The sequence below is a fragment of the Lutjanus erythropterus genome, chromosome 4 (assembly GCF_056507025.1).
Source record: "Lutjanus erythropterus isolate fLutEry1 chromosome 4, fLutEry1.hap2, whole genome shotgun sequence".
In the NCBI taxonomy this organism is placed as follows: domain Eukaryota; kingdom Metazoa; phylum Chordata; class Actinopteri; order Lutjaniformes; family Lutjanidae; genus Lutjanus; species Lutjanus erythropterus.
Window position 1 is genome coordinate 11,830,014 of NC_139320.1, and position 15,445 is coordinate 11,845,458.

Below are 15,445 nucleotides of genomic sequence, written 5' to 3' on the forward strand. Positions count from 1 at the left end.
ATCCAAGGAGGGACTACTGGCAGCTACAGGCTTGGCGTCCATGGAAGTGACTCGTCTCGAACAAATAATGGTGGCTCTTGAAGAGGTTAGCATAGATACTGCAATAGCGTCAGTTACATCAGAACTAGAGAGTATTTCTTCCAAAGGCTTTTCTTGATGGGAGAGATGTTTTTGCGCTGCCTCAGCAAGAGTTTGATCTGATTAGCTGAAGTTGGCCCTTGATAGACAGATGTTTCATCTAATCATCTGCCAAGTGCCTGCCTTTTCAAATGGTTTCTAAGTACGTGGGCGTGTCAGGTTATGCTTTCTCTGTATGAAGTGCACAGTCTGGCATAATTTATCGCTCCGCTTCTGCAATTGGTCCTCAGCACTGTCTAAAGCAGCTTTTACATCTCACATCTCCGAAAACGTTGGAGTAAATTTCAAAACTTACCACGTATTGAAGAATATTAAAACTTAATAAAGTGACGTCTTAACAGCTTTACCCTTACAGAGGAAATTAAAACAGATTTAGCCATGCAGGATAAATGTGCATGCCGTCCAAATGGCAGTTTTTTCACTGCCAATCACATGGTGTAGCCTACATAAAGTGTTGAGTTGAATTGTTTTAGTTCCTACGTTCCCTGAAGGCAACGTGATAGGGTAAGGTCCGTAGCCTTTTTGTTAAGCTGTCTGTCATGATTCCACACCCCTCTCGGTTGATGCCACGCCCCCCACGCTAGATCAGGGCCAAAATTCTGAATCTGAAAAGAAAAGATCTGAAACTGAAAAAGAAAGATCTGAAGGTGGAAAAAAAAATCAAACTGTTTGATCAAATCTGATTGTGTTCAAATGTAGCTTATCAGATATAACAAGTGATTTGTTTTTGTGTGTGATCCAGGTGGAGCGCCCCCCATCACCTTTGTCCATGGCTCCTCAGTCCTCTCTTCCCCCTGTGCCACCCAGGCTAGACCTTCTACCGCACAGACCTCCCAACGCCCCTGGTGCTTCCAGCCCTGGGGTCACCACTAAGGTAACTGAACACACACAACCCAACACCTTGTTAAGGTTATTCAAGGCATTACGGTGTTTACAGTCACACAGCATCCTCAATATGTGGTGTGGCTAGGGATGGGCATTGTTCGGATTCATCGATGTTACTACTCTTATCAATATTACTAATTGATCCAGTACTTTTAACTGTCCTCTTATCTGTTCTTTTCATTACAAAATAATGGCCTTTTAAAAATATAAAATTTCATTAAATAAATACTGTTACTGATATCAAAATACTGAGTGATGTTTTGAAAGAATGAAGAACACAGACACAGACATGTGATCCACTGCCTGCAGGCACCGCTAGTAGAGGGAGGAGGGGCTGTTTTGTCTCAGCCAGCAGAAAGTTTGAGAATTTGCCAATTAGAAAACAGGCAAATCTCACACATGGCAGCAGTGTAGAGAGTGAGCTCCCTGATGTTGAAAAGTAAAAAGCCCTGTAAAACTAAAAGTTTACAAAGTGAGAAAGAAAGGGTATTGAGTATGACTGGAAGAAATCAGACAAAGTTGGTCAAAAACGCAGATTTAAACACTGAGGAAAATATCGAGCAAACCAAGCTAGCAGGAGAGCTGACTGAACTAGCAGAAGAGTTAACAGAGGAGAAGCGATTACATTAAAGGGAGTGAAAACTAAGCTAGCGGAACAACTAGGCTGAAACAAAGAAGAAACACAAGAATCCTCTAAAGGTATGGCAGAGCTGGAAACAGTTTTACAAGAGATAAGAGACTTTAGCCGTAAGAACCAGGAAAGCCTTAAGGAAATCAAGGCGACATCAGAAGGACAAACAACAAGATAGATGATGCAGGAAATTGGATTGTGGAAACGTAAAAAAGAAGATTAGGGAAAACTGGACTGAGTACATAATACTAAATAGGTCAGACTTTTTTTTTATGTAGTGTGCAAATTCAACTCAATCGCAATTCAAACTCTTGGTTTGCAGCTACAGACATTGAAATGTTCCTTTTTTTTAGCTACACTGGTAACAGAATTTTTATATTGACAGTCTGAAATAAAGTGTATGATGGGAGTAATACTACATATGAATATTATGTTTCGGTTCATTTTTACTTTATTTACATTAATTTCTGTTTATTTTAGATTTAATTAATTTTACTTTTTTTATTAATTTCATTTTTTATTAGTATTTATTATTTTATTATTTTCTTTCGTTCTCCTTGATTGTTTGATATAAGTTTCATTTTATTTAAGTCCAATTTTGTCTCGTCAGATTCTTGCCAATACACAGCCCTGTATAATACTAGATTTTGGTACTCATCTCTGGGCATTGCCCACAGGTCAGCAGGAAATATTGCTGTCATAGGAGAATAAGGGAATTTACACATCATTTTAACGCAGTCTCTAATACTCTAATGTATCTAAAAAAAACGTGTTTTTATATAATAATGCATTTCAGCTTGTGGCCTTCACCAGAGTCCTCATGAACCATTATAAACAACCTCTATGCCAGTCTGGGACAGTGATTGGCCTGAAGCCACATGGCTATATACCCAAGCCATCTCCAGAGATGTTTATGGAGTTTTACCTCTTTAGCCCCTTTCTCCATTTACCTTGGATACCCCTAGGCCTGTGCGGTATACTGGTTGATACTGAAAACCAGTCTTTATTTTCGTTATGATGATAATTTTTCATATACCGCCATACTGGTGAATAGCCCAAACAACGCCTGGAACGTGCGCGGCGGGAAAGTGTTTCAGCAGGGAACCGTTTCACTGCTCCACACCATCACCACAGGTGTGCTTGCTTGAACGTGTGCACTAGGGATGTTCCTGGCAACTAATTTCCCTGTCGATTAAATACAAATTTTAATTTAGACTGGTGGACTAGTCTAACACTAACAAAACACTCTACTGACAATAACAACTCACTAAACACCTTTTCAGACCGAAGAGGGTCACAGTGCTGCGGGTAAAGGACCCAGAGCTAACGTTAGCTGCCAGCCTGACACACAGTGTGGCTAACATTAGCATTGCTAGTAGCAGCAGCAGCAGCTCTGCTTGCAGGTTTATGTCTGTGTCTGTGCTTAATGTGGTCACACTTTTCTCCAGTCGAGTGAATATATATCAGCCTTTTTCTGTCACAGTCTACATTCGTCTGTCCGACTTTGCTGATGTAAACATCCAGGGTTGCCAGGGCGATTGCTTTATACATGCTGGGCGAGAGGACCTGCTGTCTGACAGAGCCGCAGCCCCAACTAGTGCCATGCAGCTGCATAAAATCTTAAGAGGCAACAGATAACTGGCATTATGTATAAATGGAATATTGATAAATATTTTATTGTTGATGTCAACTATCAAAAACTAGTAACTATACTTTGAAGGGGTCATGCTTTTACCTGTCTGGACATGAAAAAAAACATGACACAGTCCTTATGACAGTAAAATGGGCTATTTAAAGACAATCAACTGCAGTAATTCTTTTCTTGTTAGAAGAAAATTTGGGTAAGAACACTTGCATGAAAAAAAAAAATACCATCAAATACCGTGAAACCGATATGATTTTTAAAAAAAATGTGATATGAAAAATTTGTCCTACTGCCCAGCCTTAGATTCCCCTGCTCTCCTTCTCTTGTAACATGACAGCCTTTTCAGTGTTGCCCCAGAATCAGTTTTGAGTAGTTTGTCTCAAGGTACCAAACAAAACAAACCTCCTTCTTTGCAGCTGGTTTATAACTTGACTTTTATGGATTTGTAGAAGTATGGAGCAAAATAAGACTAAAAACTTAAGAATTGTTTCACTTGTAGCCCAGCTCTGTTATTGAAATTATTATTGATACAAGAGATGTGTTTAAATGACAGCCCCTATAATCACTGTATTTTATTTTCTGTTTTAATTCATTTTAGAGTGCATTTCCACTCTCTCACACATCAATAATACCACATATATAGATAAATGGAAACTGCAGATAACTGCAGATGATGAACAACATCTTTCCTCTGTGTTATTCATCTGCGTTATGAATATTGTTGATTATGATGATAGATGCATACGCAGTGGTCTTGTTGCTAAATGGATTATTTCCCCTGCAGAAGATAACATGCTGAGTTTTCTTTGATTTCACATCAATATTGCATGTAGTCTAAATGAGCTCCCTCCATCTCTGTTTTGCCCCTGTAGGCAGCATCTCACCACAAAGACAAGCCTCTCCCGCTTCCCCCAGCACTGAGGGATCTCCCCCCTCCTCCTCCTCCAGACCGCCCCCACCCAGGCGGGACAGCAAATGATGGACGGCTGCAGAGGCGACCATTACCCTGCACTCCCAGCGAGCCCCCTCGAGATAAGCTGCCTCCTGCACCCCCAAACAGGTCCATGGCTGACTGGAACTCCCGGCCTGTCCCCAAGGCCCCCACCTCCTCCTCCTCATCCTCCTCCTCATCTTCTTCGTCTACCCAAGTGTCCAGTTTGGGAGGGGACATCCGAGTAGGTGTCAGGGAACTCTCCAACCGGCACTCCCTCCCCTTGGCGCTGCCCTCGGCTCTGGACACACGAGCTGACTCACAGAAGAACAACAGCTCCCTCAGTCTGGACCACCAGCTGGTCAGAGGAACCACAAAACACCACACTGACACTAAATTACCATTTGATATGATGAGTATTCTGTGATAACAATAAAAAGTCCACAGCATTTTAAGCATAACTGTCCAAGTAAGACAGTGGTTCCCAAACTGGAGGGCGTAGAGCCATTCAGCTCTGCCACGATATGATTCGATATGATGCAATACAAGACAATGCAATGTGTGATTTTTTACATTTTGATTCAATTAATGCTATATGTGTAGAGTGCTATTAGTTGCAAAAAGAAATCCTGATAGTTTTACTAAATATAACAACAGTAGAGACAGAGAGAAGGGGACATTAGTGATGTTAACATCTTATTATGAATCTCATGTATAAATGAGATCCTGTAGCCTAAATGAGAAACTGTTTAAAATATCAGTATTTCTGCAGTAAGATGATCTGCTGCTGTATCATATGAAGATTGCTGTGGTTTTGATTAGTGTGGAGGAACAGTAAAGTGTTACCTCCTCTCACAGTGACATGACGTCTCTGTGGGTCAGACTCGTGTCTCTGTACTCTGCTGTCAGACACGTTTTGCATAAATGATTTGCAGCAGCGTTTCTCATCTTTCTTATAAAACCCAAATTTAGTCTACACTTGCATGTTATGAAAATTTGGTGGTGGGACGCAGTACAATGTCGCTTCTGTCGCTGTTTTCAGCGCGGTGTGTTTTGAGGAAAAGTAGAGGAGACACAGGAGAGGGACAGTTTTGTGTGAGTGCAGCAGCAGGCGTCCACTGAGAGCAGTGCAGACAGAGGCAGGAGGAGAGAGAAAACGGAGGAAAGTTGCAGTGGCAGCTCCCTGATGCCAAAAACGAAATGTGTGCGCATCTTGAGATGTTTCAGTACGCGAGTGCTGCATCGTTTTTGTTTAGTTTTTTTTGTGTGTTTTATTTATTTATTTATTTTTCAAATTCATGTTCAGCTTTTTACCGATACAGGCTGTCTAAACCAATGCACTCGTATCTTACACCTCTAGTATCCATGATGTTGTACTGTACTATACTTAAAACGATCTTAATTAATTACCAGTGAATGTCGCCTGTGCTTCCAAACCATGCATGACATCATTAAATAGCCATCTCTAAATCCCCCTCAGCCCCCAAAAAAACACAGCTGGCACATAACCACAGGCTACAAAGACAAGAGTTTAGTGTAGTGAGTAAAAAAAAATCCCACTCAGCTCTCCCTATGTGACATGGTTCATCCATGTCCCATATATTTCAGATATAAAAATGAAAAATTGTCTTTTTAATGGGAGGGGTATGTGCCATGACTTTCTGGAGTCTTCCTGAAGTTGCAAGACGTCCAGTGCAGACTCCAGGAAGTCACTGGTCGCAGCCAAAAAATAGTCCAGCACTTAACCACTTGTTTTACCGCAACTTGTTATTTTTACACTTTGTTTTTTTGCAGAGTCAGGGTAGCTTTTCCTCCTAGTTTCTAGTCTTCTTGCTAAGCTAAAATAACCAGCTGCTGGCAGCAGGTTCAGTATCCAATACAGGCACGATGGTGGCATCAATCTTCTCATCTAACTCTCAGGACGAAACTAAATAAGCATATTTTCTTGACAAGCTTTCCACTAAGCATTTGGGTTATAGATTTTGATGGTAAAAGTATTTTCCCCTTAAAAATTTCTGAAATTTCAGCTTCCGGTTCCTTTCCAGAATTTTGCAGCAGCAGCCAGTCAAGATTATGACAACCCCAAAGTCAAGCCCTCATCCTCAGCCAACGCCATCTACTCACTGGCAGTTAGGTATGTTTTACTGGCACTGCAATGACATCACAGGAGTGGAGCATCTCATTTTTTAATGACTGACATGATTTTCATACCTTGCAGATCACGAAGGCCATACAAAACATTTCTGGAAGCTTGTTTCCTATCAAAACATTTAGTCTTTTAGTGTTTAGATATCATTAAACCATATTCACAGTGTAAAGATTCTTGGGGTTTTTGTTCCCAGACCTTCTACAGCCCTGAGGCCACAGTTGACAGGAGAGGAGGCACGTGACAGCGAGGAGGAGTCAGAGTACATGATCCCCACCTCTCGCCCAGTCCTGCCACCCATCACGGCACCACCTGTAGGGGAGACCCCACCAGTCCCGAGGCATCCGCAGCCTCAGCCTCTGTCAGCACTCCAGACACAAACCCAAGCCTCCACACTTAACTCAAGGTATTCAAAACACACAATGAATCCACTCCCAGTAGCACATTTAGATTAGATGACCTGTTTGTAATTGTTTTATTATTGTTTGTTGTTGTAGGGTGACACTGGCTGAACTGGAGGATGGACCACAAATGTATGAAGCCATGTACAACATCCAGTCCAGGTCAAACCAAGCCAGAGATTCAGGTATTTTGCATTATATTTTAAACTCTATGCTACCTTCATGCAGACTTTTTTGTTTACCACCCTGTGTTATCTCTGCACTAAAACGATCAATTAGTGGAACAACATTTACTCTAACCACTGAATTTGACTTTTTGAATATTAGTTTCAGTCCAACAAAGTCCCCACCATCTGAAAAAATACACCTACTTTGTGCTGTTTCTGCTGGTCTTTAAAAGTTTTTAGGCACAATTTTAGGCTTAAATATGATTTTGACTTGAATTATGAAATTAACATTACTTTTAAAGTTGCATTAACTGCAGTCTTACTTTTAAGTATGTTTTTAGTGAAAAAACAAAGCAACGACGAACCAGTAACCACTAATGCAAACTTTGCATGTACTGTTTTTTTTTGCTAGTATGGATGTGAAATCGGTCTAAATTGCAGTCATAATGATCTTAAAAGTCTTAAATTTAACTTGTTGAAACCTGCAGAAACCTTATGTTGTCTTGAATGTAATTGATATTTTTGGCTATGGCTTTGACTCATCTGAAGCTGTTTGGTGATGTAATTATTCAACCTTTATTTATGCTGAAGTGGGAAAGCCTTAAAATTCTTATAAATTGTAAAATAAAATGCAGTTACACAAAATGATTACAAGTAGATGTTAGGAGGTTTAAGATTGAATTTTCAAAATGTCCAAAAGGTATATATTTATTGAATTTAAGAAGGTATTGAATGCTGTTCCAGGATTCAATTGCACTGAAATTAAAAGCAGTCTTTCAAAGTTTAGATCTGACTTTAAAAAAGCCAGTCATAGAGCGGGTCTGATAAAGCTCATCTGAATGGTTAAGTCAGTCTTTCAGAAAGGTAACATGGTAATTTTTCCAGTTATAGATAAAAAGATACCAGTGAGTATCACCCAGTCTTATCATATAAAAATGTTGTTTACTGTAAGCATCACTGGTCATGAATCTCAGTGCAGAGTAACTGACAGTTACCTGTGTATATGAATGAAACCAGGGATGTGTTACATCTGCTCTTAACTTGATTTTGTTCCCTGTCTGTCAGGTAGAGCCATACTTACACTGTTTTCCTTCCTTCTTCAGACTATTCAGAGTTGCCTCCTCTGGTGATGACCAATGGTCCCAGAGACCACACAGCCGAGGACAGAGAAGAGGAGGAAAACGGCTATGACTTCCCAAAACCCCGGCTGCCGCTTCCTCCCGCCCGACGGACCCTTTCAGAACTGGGTGGGTCGTCTTCCTCCTCTTCATCTTCCTCATCATGCTCATCCTCCACAGCTGCTTTCAGCCGTCTTTCTCTAGATTCAGACGCTGGAGCCACAGCATGTAAGTATATCTGCCCCTGTGGAACCAGAGCTTGTTTTTAATTCTTAACTTTATAAAATAACCAGTGATTCTGATAAATATGCAGTCTGTTGTGTCTGCCAACATATTTTTATATTTATTCAGACGCAATTTGTCATGTAATTCTAAATGAACCATAAAAATACCCCCAAAAAATGTAGTAATTAACAACGAGCCATGTTATGAAAGAGCTGTTTACTGTAGCATGTTTCTTATCATTTATTTAATTTTTCTATAATTATATATAGAGTACATAATTTTATGTGTGTATATCTATCTATCTATGTAATCTGTCTAAATCTACACACAGTACAGTTATAGTAGAGTTAACAGACAGGAATTTGACTAATTTATTCAAGTTTGCAGGTGACTGGTGCAAGATAATGGATATCTGTTTGCTAAAGCTCCGTCTCTGACTGTCAAAGAATGAAATGAAAATGTAGCTACCTAAATAACTAGATACCATAAGGGCAGGTAGGAAATACTTTCTATGATTTTCATAATCTGCCCATTTAAAGAACATGGTCTTTTTTTAAGTGACTCAACATATACAGTAACTAAAGAATGGTGTGTCTGTTTCATAAAATCACTCAGATGTAAAAAATGTATAATATCAGCCTCTTTGTTCTGGTCCTTTCGGCCAAAAAGCAATTAAAAGTGCTGATAAATCAATATCTTCAAACGTCGTCTGACCCAGAGAGCACCCTGAAAAGTCGACTCAAGCGTTTTGCTGCTCTATGAGGCCAGACATGATGCAGATCTTCCAGAAGCTCTCTGAAGTTGATGTTGGACTCAAATGTGGAGTTTGATCAGTTATCATGAATCGATTGCTGTACATCATTTGGTTCAGTGTGTGTAATAACAGTGTACAAAGAAGGGTCAAGACCAAAACTTAATGAGTTGTTCAGCTACATCAGTGACCATTAAACATTATGTTTATTTTCTCTTAGCAACAGTCATGAGACATCAAAAGTATAAATAAGCAAAAGAAAGGTCAAGACAAACATGAATAAAGTAATAGTAATAATAATAAAAAACAAACAAATAATGGGCAGCGACATCAGCCATTCCCAAACTTAAGAATATCACAGCACACTTTGAAAACTTGTCCAAAGCCCGTCCAAACCTTTAATCACAACTCTCCTCAACACGAGGCTAATTGTATCGATGAGGAGATATAAAATATGCTGTGGTATTATTTGGTGACGGGTCATCAAATACAGTGTGACGCCTTTTAAACTAGGTCAGAAAAATTAATAATTTAAATCCCATGGCTTTGTTTTAGTAGCTCGGATTACTTTTTTTAAATTGATCATAAATATTTTATAGTCATTCCATACTTATAAAACTAAAACTTAACATTTTATTTATTTTTTATAACGTCTCAAGGATGGCTTGTAGGGCCTTCATGGCCCACCAGTGGCCTACATATGATCACCAGCAAAATGGCTCTGTGCTGTTTGTTTGTTTGTTTGTTTGTTTGTTTGTTTGTTTGTTTGTTTGTTTGTTTATTTATGTTAGCATCACATTATAAGATTTCATATCCATGCCATATCTGTCAGAGAGCAAAAAGTACCTGTTAACCCAGCATATCTGATACATTAACATTCCTCACCAACTGCATGAAAGGTGGCCAAATCATATCAAAGGTTGCACTTTTCTTTTTCAGTGTGTATTATTCTATTATTCTAGTATATTCTGTGGCAGAACAGTGTCTCATTTCCCTGAGCCATTGGTCCACCTCCATGATTAGGCTCAGGATAAACAAGCATCGGGATGAACAAGCATCCATAAGGAAATGTGTATTTCTTGATATGACCAGGGCAACAGGATACTACCACAAAATAAACATTTTAGGATCAAGACGTAGCTTTACACCTTGCATTTTGTGTATTATTTGTCAAATCTTGCACCAAAACGTTATCATGACCTTTAATAGTAGAAAAACAGTCACGGTTGCAGCTCATATTGACCACTGAGATGTCACAGACTGCAAGGTTGTGTGGAGGTTTAATTGCAGCTCATGCAGCCTCAGCCGACCTTTCACCTTCTGTAGAAGAGAGTAGGGACGTGCAGCAGGAGTGGACCGTGGGAAGTTGCAGCAAAGTCTCCTTCAGATGATTTTGGTGGAGACACTGACAAGCTTAATGAAAGAGTGACAACATCATATTTCTTGGCTGACACCCCTAATATGAAGCCATTTGGTGACTTTTAGTTTTGATATTTATGAGACAGCCTTTTATTTCTCAGAATAATCTCTTTATCTCTGCAGTGAGCTGACATTTACTGCCAATGATGATTGCCGGGTGTCTGAGTGCTCCACTAAAGACCTAAATCTGTGTATCTGAAGACCAGTTAAGCAGCTCTCAGACAAGCTGACAGGCTTTCAGATCATAATTAGACACTTTATTTTTTATTACGCTTTATTAAAATAGGCTGCAGTGAAAATGTCAACCAGGTCACCACCATATATGAAGTATGATAAAAACGTAGCTTATCTCAGACAAATGCTCAGTATGCTGTGTATTACAAGTGCTTAATTACATACTGATCAGGATCTTGTTTAAATTAAATAAGAATAATTATCATTCAACCTGTATTGACCTTTAAGATTTTTAAAAATAGTTTCAGATTTAATGAAAACTTAAAACTTTAGTCATCAATAGTCAGTGTATTACCTACTGTAGATGGCATTCAGCATGTCCCCAGTTTGGAGATATGGAGGGGTGCATCAGCACAGAAGCTAATTAATGCAGCAAACTGTTGTGGACAGGGTCTGCAACTAAAGGTATTTTAATCATGTAAAAAGGTCCACCCAAAAAAACATTTAAGTGTCACTACATTTAGAATATTTTTTTACTGCTTTACTATCCTGTCAGACAGAGTTTTCTAAGAGGAAACTGCCGCTGTATAAGTCAAGTATAGCTCTCTTTAAACCAACCAAATTCCATAGACAAAAATCTGTTAATTTACTTAACAGAACACAGGAGTTTTTAAGGTTAATCACACAAACAAACTAATGGATCGAGGCAATGGTAGACCAGAAACTCCTGTGTTCTGTGAGGTAAAATGACTGATTTGACCTGTGGAGACTGCTTGGTTTGGAGAGGGCAAGATTTGATTTGTTTAACACTGGTGTACCATGAGAAGAGGCTGTCTGACGTCAAAGTAATGCGATGAAAATATTACAGCCACTTTCAAATGGCTAAAACGCCTTTTGTTGCTGACCCCGATAACAGCAGTACATTGCTTAGCTTCCTTCCTTGTGTGTACCAGCTGCCATCTACTGTAGCTAACACAATGACTGTCGCTACAAACCTCATACAACCCCACTTTAAATAATCTGAACTATCCCCTTAAAACTAGAGGGTTCGAGACCTGCTGTCTTTAAAGGAATATACACATTCATTCTTCCCGTTTCTTCAGCCTTCTCAGAGCCGACGGAAGCACCAGAGAGACCTCCAAAGCCCCTGCCCAGACGAATCAACTCAGAGCGTCGACCCAGCCCCGTCCCACCCGTCCCTGTTCCACCCAGCAGTGGGGCGACAGGAGGAGAAGCCAACCCTCAAATCAGTAGCGAGATCGAGCACCTCATGAGTCAGGGATACTCTTACCAGGACATCCAGAAGGCACTGATGATTGCACAGAACAATATCGAGATGGCCAAGAATATCCTCCGCGAGTTCGTCTCCATTCCCTCCACCGCGCATGTTCTGACATAGCACACTCCTCGTGCCTCTCTCTCGTGTTTTGCTCTCTCGCCCTAGCTTGGCCCAGCCTGGTTGGGTTTAGGTCGGCACGGCCCGGCCCAAAGCCCAAAGCCCATTGCCTGCAGCACTACCTCCGGTGCTGGCTGACGCCCTATGCCCCTGTGGATTTTTAACTGGCTGTTACTCCAGCGAGCTCACAGCATCTCTGGGACTCCGCGCCCGCCCTGCACTCCATGCGCTTTCAACAGTGTCTGGCCTTCTCTGAACTGCTACAGCAGGCCTCGGTTTCAAGGACTGACTGAGCGCGTGCGGAAACAATGATAGGACGTGACGCAAGACTTTCGTAGGAATCTTGGGGAAGACAGATTCTTACCTTTCATGTTGAAGCCTCTTGCTGAAAATGTAACCAACACCTCACAAATAAAACTAAAAATGTATGTCTATATGAAAATTTAATATATGAGTAAATATATATTAAATGTGTGTAATATATACAGTACGTGCATATACAGTATGTAAAAATGATTCAGCTTCGAGGGTCGCTGTTGGTACAAGCGATATGGGTAGACGGGGACCAGATTAGAGGGGGGGTTTGGCCCTTTTTCTGGCGGACTGAGGGAGGCGAGTGTGGAGAAACACGTGCAAGGAAGAGGAAGAGTCGGGGTGTCTTCCTCACCGGGATGTGACGGTCAGCAGCAGCTTAGAAGACATGCAGCAGAGCTTTTCTCAAGATGAATTCAGTCAGTTATGGCCTTTGATTGACAACGTTGCTTTGGTACTTTTTCTGTTTTGTTTTTTTTGTTTTGTTTTTTTAAAAAACATGCTTGTTTTGTCGTGTTGTATTTTTCAAAGTAGCATGACGATGGTTTCAGGTCTGGATTCGTTTGGCAGTGTGTGTGTCTAAGTGTGTGTGAGCATGCGTGTGTGTGTCGGCCAGACCATTCTCCTCATGACCTGCTCTTAATTGAACCTGTACAACATGAATGTGGAATTCCAGTCAGTATACTCAGACTCTGTAAACGTACTACTGCTCTAACTCATATGGCAGGGCCTAGTGTAGCTGTAGAGCCTGGCAGTTAGATTATTAGAGGACGTACTAATGTTGACGACCCTGCAGTACCAGACAGGCTAGTGTTGTGTGATCCGTGGTGGCTGAAAACATTTTTGTTCTGTCTTCGTCTAACTTCATTGGCTGGCTGGTTTTGATTTCTGTCTCCAGTTCCAGTTCAGTGTTATGAAACAAAAAAAAATGTCATTGATTTACTTTGGTAATATATTATTGTAATATGATCATAAATATTGTTATTATAATTAATTCAGAAGTGCTTCACTGCTGCTACTATTGTTAGTGCTAAACAATTACGCCTTAAATGTACATTTGTGAATATTGTGTTTAACCTGTTTCTTTAAAGTGACAGTATCACCCGTGTTTCTCCAGTCCGTGATGTAGCATACTTGAAAGTACAAGCGACTTATGAGCCTGCAGCCCTCTCAAACTGTCGACTCTTCAGTGTTTTAAACCTTTTTAATGTATATATACTCTGTGATTCTCGACAGGTAGACTCTGTATAGCGTGTTTTTCCCGGCATGTCATCAAGCCGGTCTGCCATTTTGGAGGTACTGAATGTAAACAACACTTCCGAACTCCCAACTTTGCTGCTTTCAAATTAGAGATGAAACAGTATGGAAATTTCATATCACTATTATAGTGTCTAAAATTAATAATTTCCATAATTTTACCAGTTTATAGTGAAAACCTGTGAAAAAGCATCACACCATTTGGGATGTTGATGTTTTCATTGATACAAAATAAACGCAACGTTGCCTCTGCACCTGCGTCTGGGAGGGTGCTGCTAACTTTGGTTGATGCTCAACACTGTTTACTGTGAGTTTTTCAAAGTGCAGTAGTCAAACAGTTAATCGTCAGGAATTTTAGCACGGTTTATCGTAAAACCTGTCGTAGTTTCATCCCTACTTCAAATGGGTTCACGTTTACCGTGTTCAAGAGAAGAGTTCATACAAACACCCCCGTCTTGGAGTGTTTGCAACCTTCGAAGTCGAAATTTGTCTGAAACCTCAGAGTTCATGAGTTCTGTTTGATGGCAGCGATTGTCACTCCAAATGGTCAGTTTTGGTCAACTACATAAAAGCTTGTGAGAATAACAACTAGTTTGTCATCAGTTGACTTATTTAATAAATTGGTTGAAGAGGGATGTTTAAGTTGCTCATATTCTTATGACAGATCAGCATTGCGGTCCAAAAAGTTGTACTTGTAGACTGTCATACTCAGAATCTTAAAATCTGTTATTTAAACTTTAAAATGTAAATATCAGTTGATCACCTACCTTGGCTTTCACAATACATGTCTTTGATGAGCTGATACTGCCCTTCTCTCACCTTTCCACACACGTGGTTGCAGGCTTCCAGATTTTTGTAATATTTAAATTATTCAGCTGTTTATGGGCTTGGCGAAAAAACAAGGTAGCTCATTATGTCAGGATAGGAAACAGAATGAAATCGTCAGGTTGTTGTCTCCCGTGGATCTTCACCACCTGTTAACCTTAGATACTCAAAATATCACACCCTTTCCTGCTGATTAATCCCTTCTCTGTGAGTTTTAACAGCTTCTGCACATTTTCCTGACGTTTTTCGTTGTTTAGACATCCTGCAGTCGGTTTGAATTGAACATTGAGTATGTAATCCATTCTGTTGTTTACATCCTAGTACCTCCAAAATGGTCACGCATCCAGATTACTGACCAAACTGCTACGTTGGTGTAAACACCCTATAGCAAACAAAATGCTTTCGGTATGGAGACCAGCCATTTTCTAATAGATTCAGGCTTCTCTTTCACCTCACTTTCCTTTCTCTGCGGGAGTTCAGAAGTGATTGCTGAGGCTTTGTTTTGTTTTTTGTTTTTTTTAAGTAGGCTCATGGGTTTGCTGGCCCACCCCCAAGTCTACATTAAAATCAGTATTTGGGCCAACTGTAAGAACTAACTCAGGAATGATGTTTATCTAAACATGGCGTTCACCCTGGCTGTCAAGAACCAGCAGACAGCAGCTCCAGGTGACATGTAGCCAAAAGTATCCACTTAATGAAGTCACACAAGTAGCCTATTACCTTCTCTTTTTTTGTCATATTATAACTTGCACATTTTTTTGTATTATTTCCGATGTTGGCAGGACTAGAGACAGCAGCTTCGTTTCCAGGTACTATGAATGAAAAAGTTAAATAAATGTAAGGAGCTTTTAGGTACATTGACTTGAACTTCTCCCAGCATATGAAGAAGAATGTTTTTGTTTTTTTGGGAGGATGTAAATCATGTCAATAGCTAATCAGGCCTAGCTTATTCTGGGTAATGCTGTCTGTTGACTGGAAGCTATCTATCTCCGCGCTGTCTAGCCATCCTCTAGTTCTTTTTTCT

At 40.2% G+C, this 15,445-nt stretch overlaps 1 protein-coding gene across 1 annotated transcript in view; it reads left to right on the forward strand.

Annotated features, from left to right (window-relative positions):
- The window catches only part of cbl (Cbl proto-oncogene), a 52,510-nt gene extending 38,853 nt beyond the window's left edge, over positions 1-13,657 (forward strand). The window contains exons 10-16 of the mRNA XM_084716970.1: positions 881-1,012; positions 4,172-4,591; positions 6,276-6,364; positions 6,573-6,782; positions 6,874-6,962; positions 8,048-8,290; positions 11,735-13,657. Of these exons, the coding sequence (XP_084573096.1) occupies positions 881-1,012; positions 4,172-4,591; positions 6,276-6,364; positions 6,573-6,782; positions 6,874-6,962; positions 8,048-8,290; positions 11,735-12,030 (1,479 nt within the window). The 3' untranslated portion in view covers positions 12,031-13,657. The remainder of the gene's footprint in view (positions 1-880; positions 1,013-4,171; positions 4,592-6,275; positions 6,365-6,572; positions 6,783-6,873; positions 6,963-8,047; positions 8,291-11,734) is intronic.
- Positions 13,658-15,445: the final 1,788 nt, after the last annotated feature.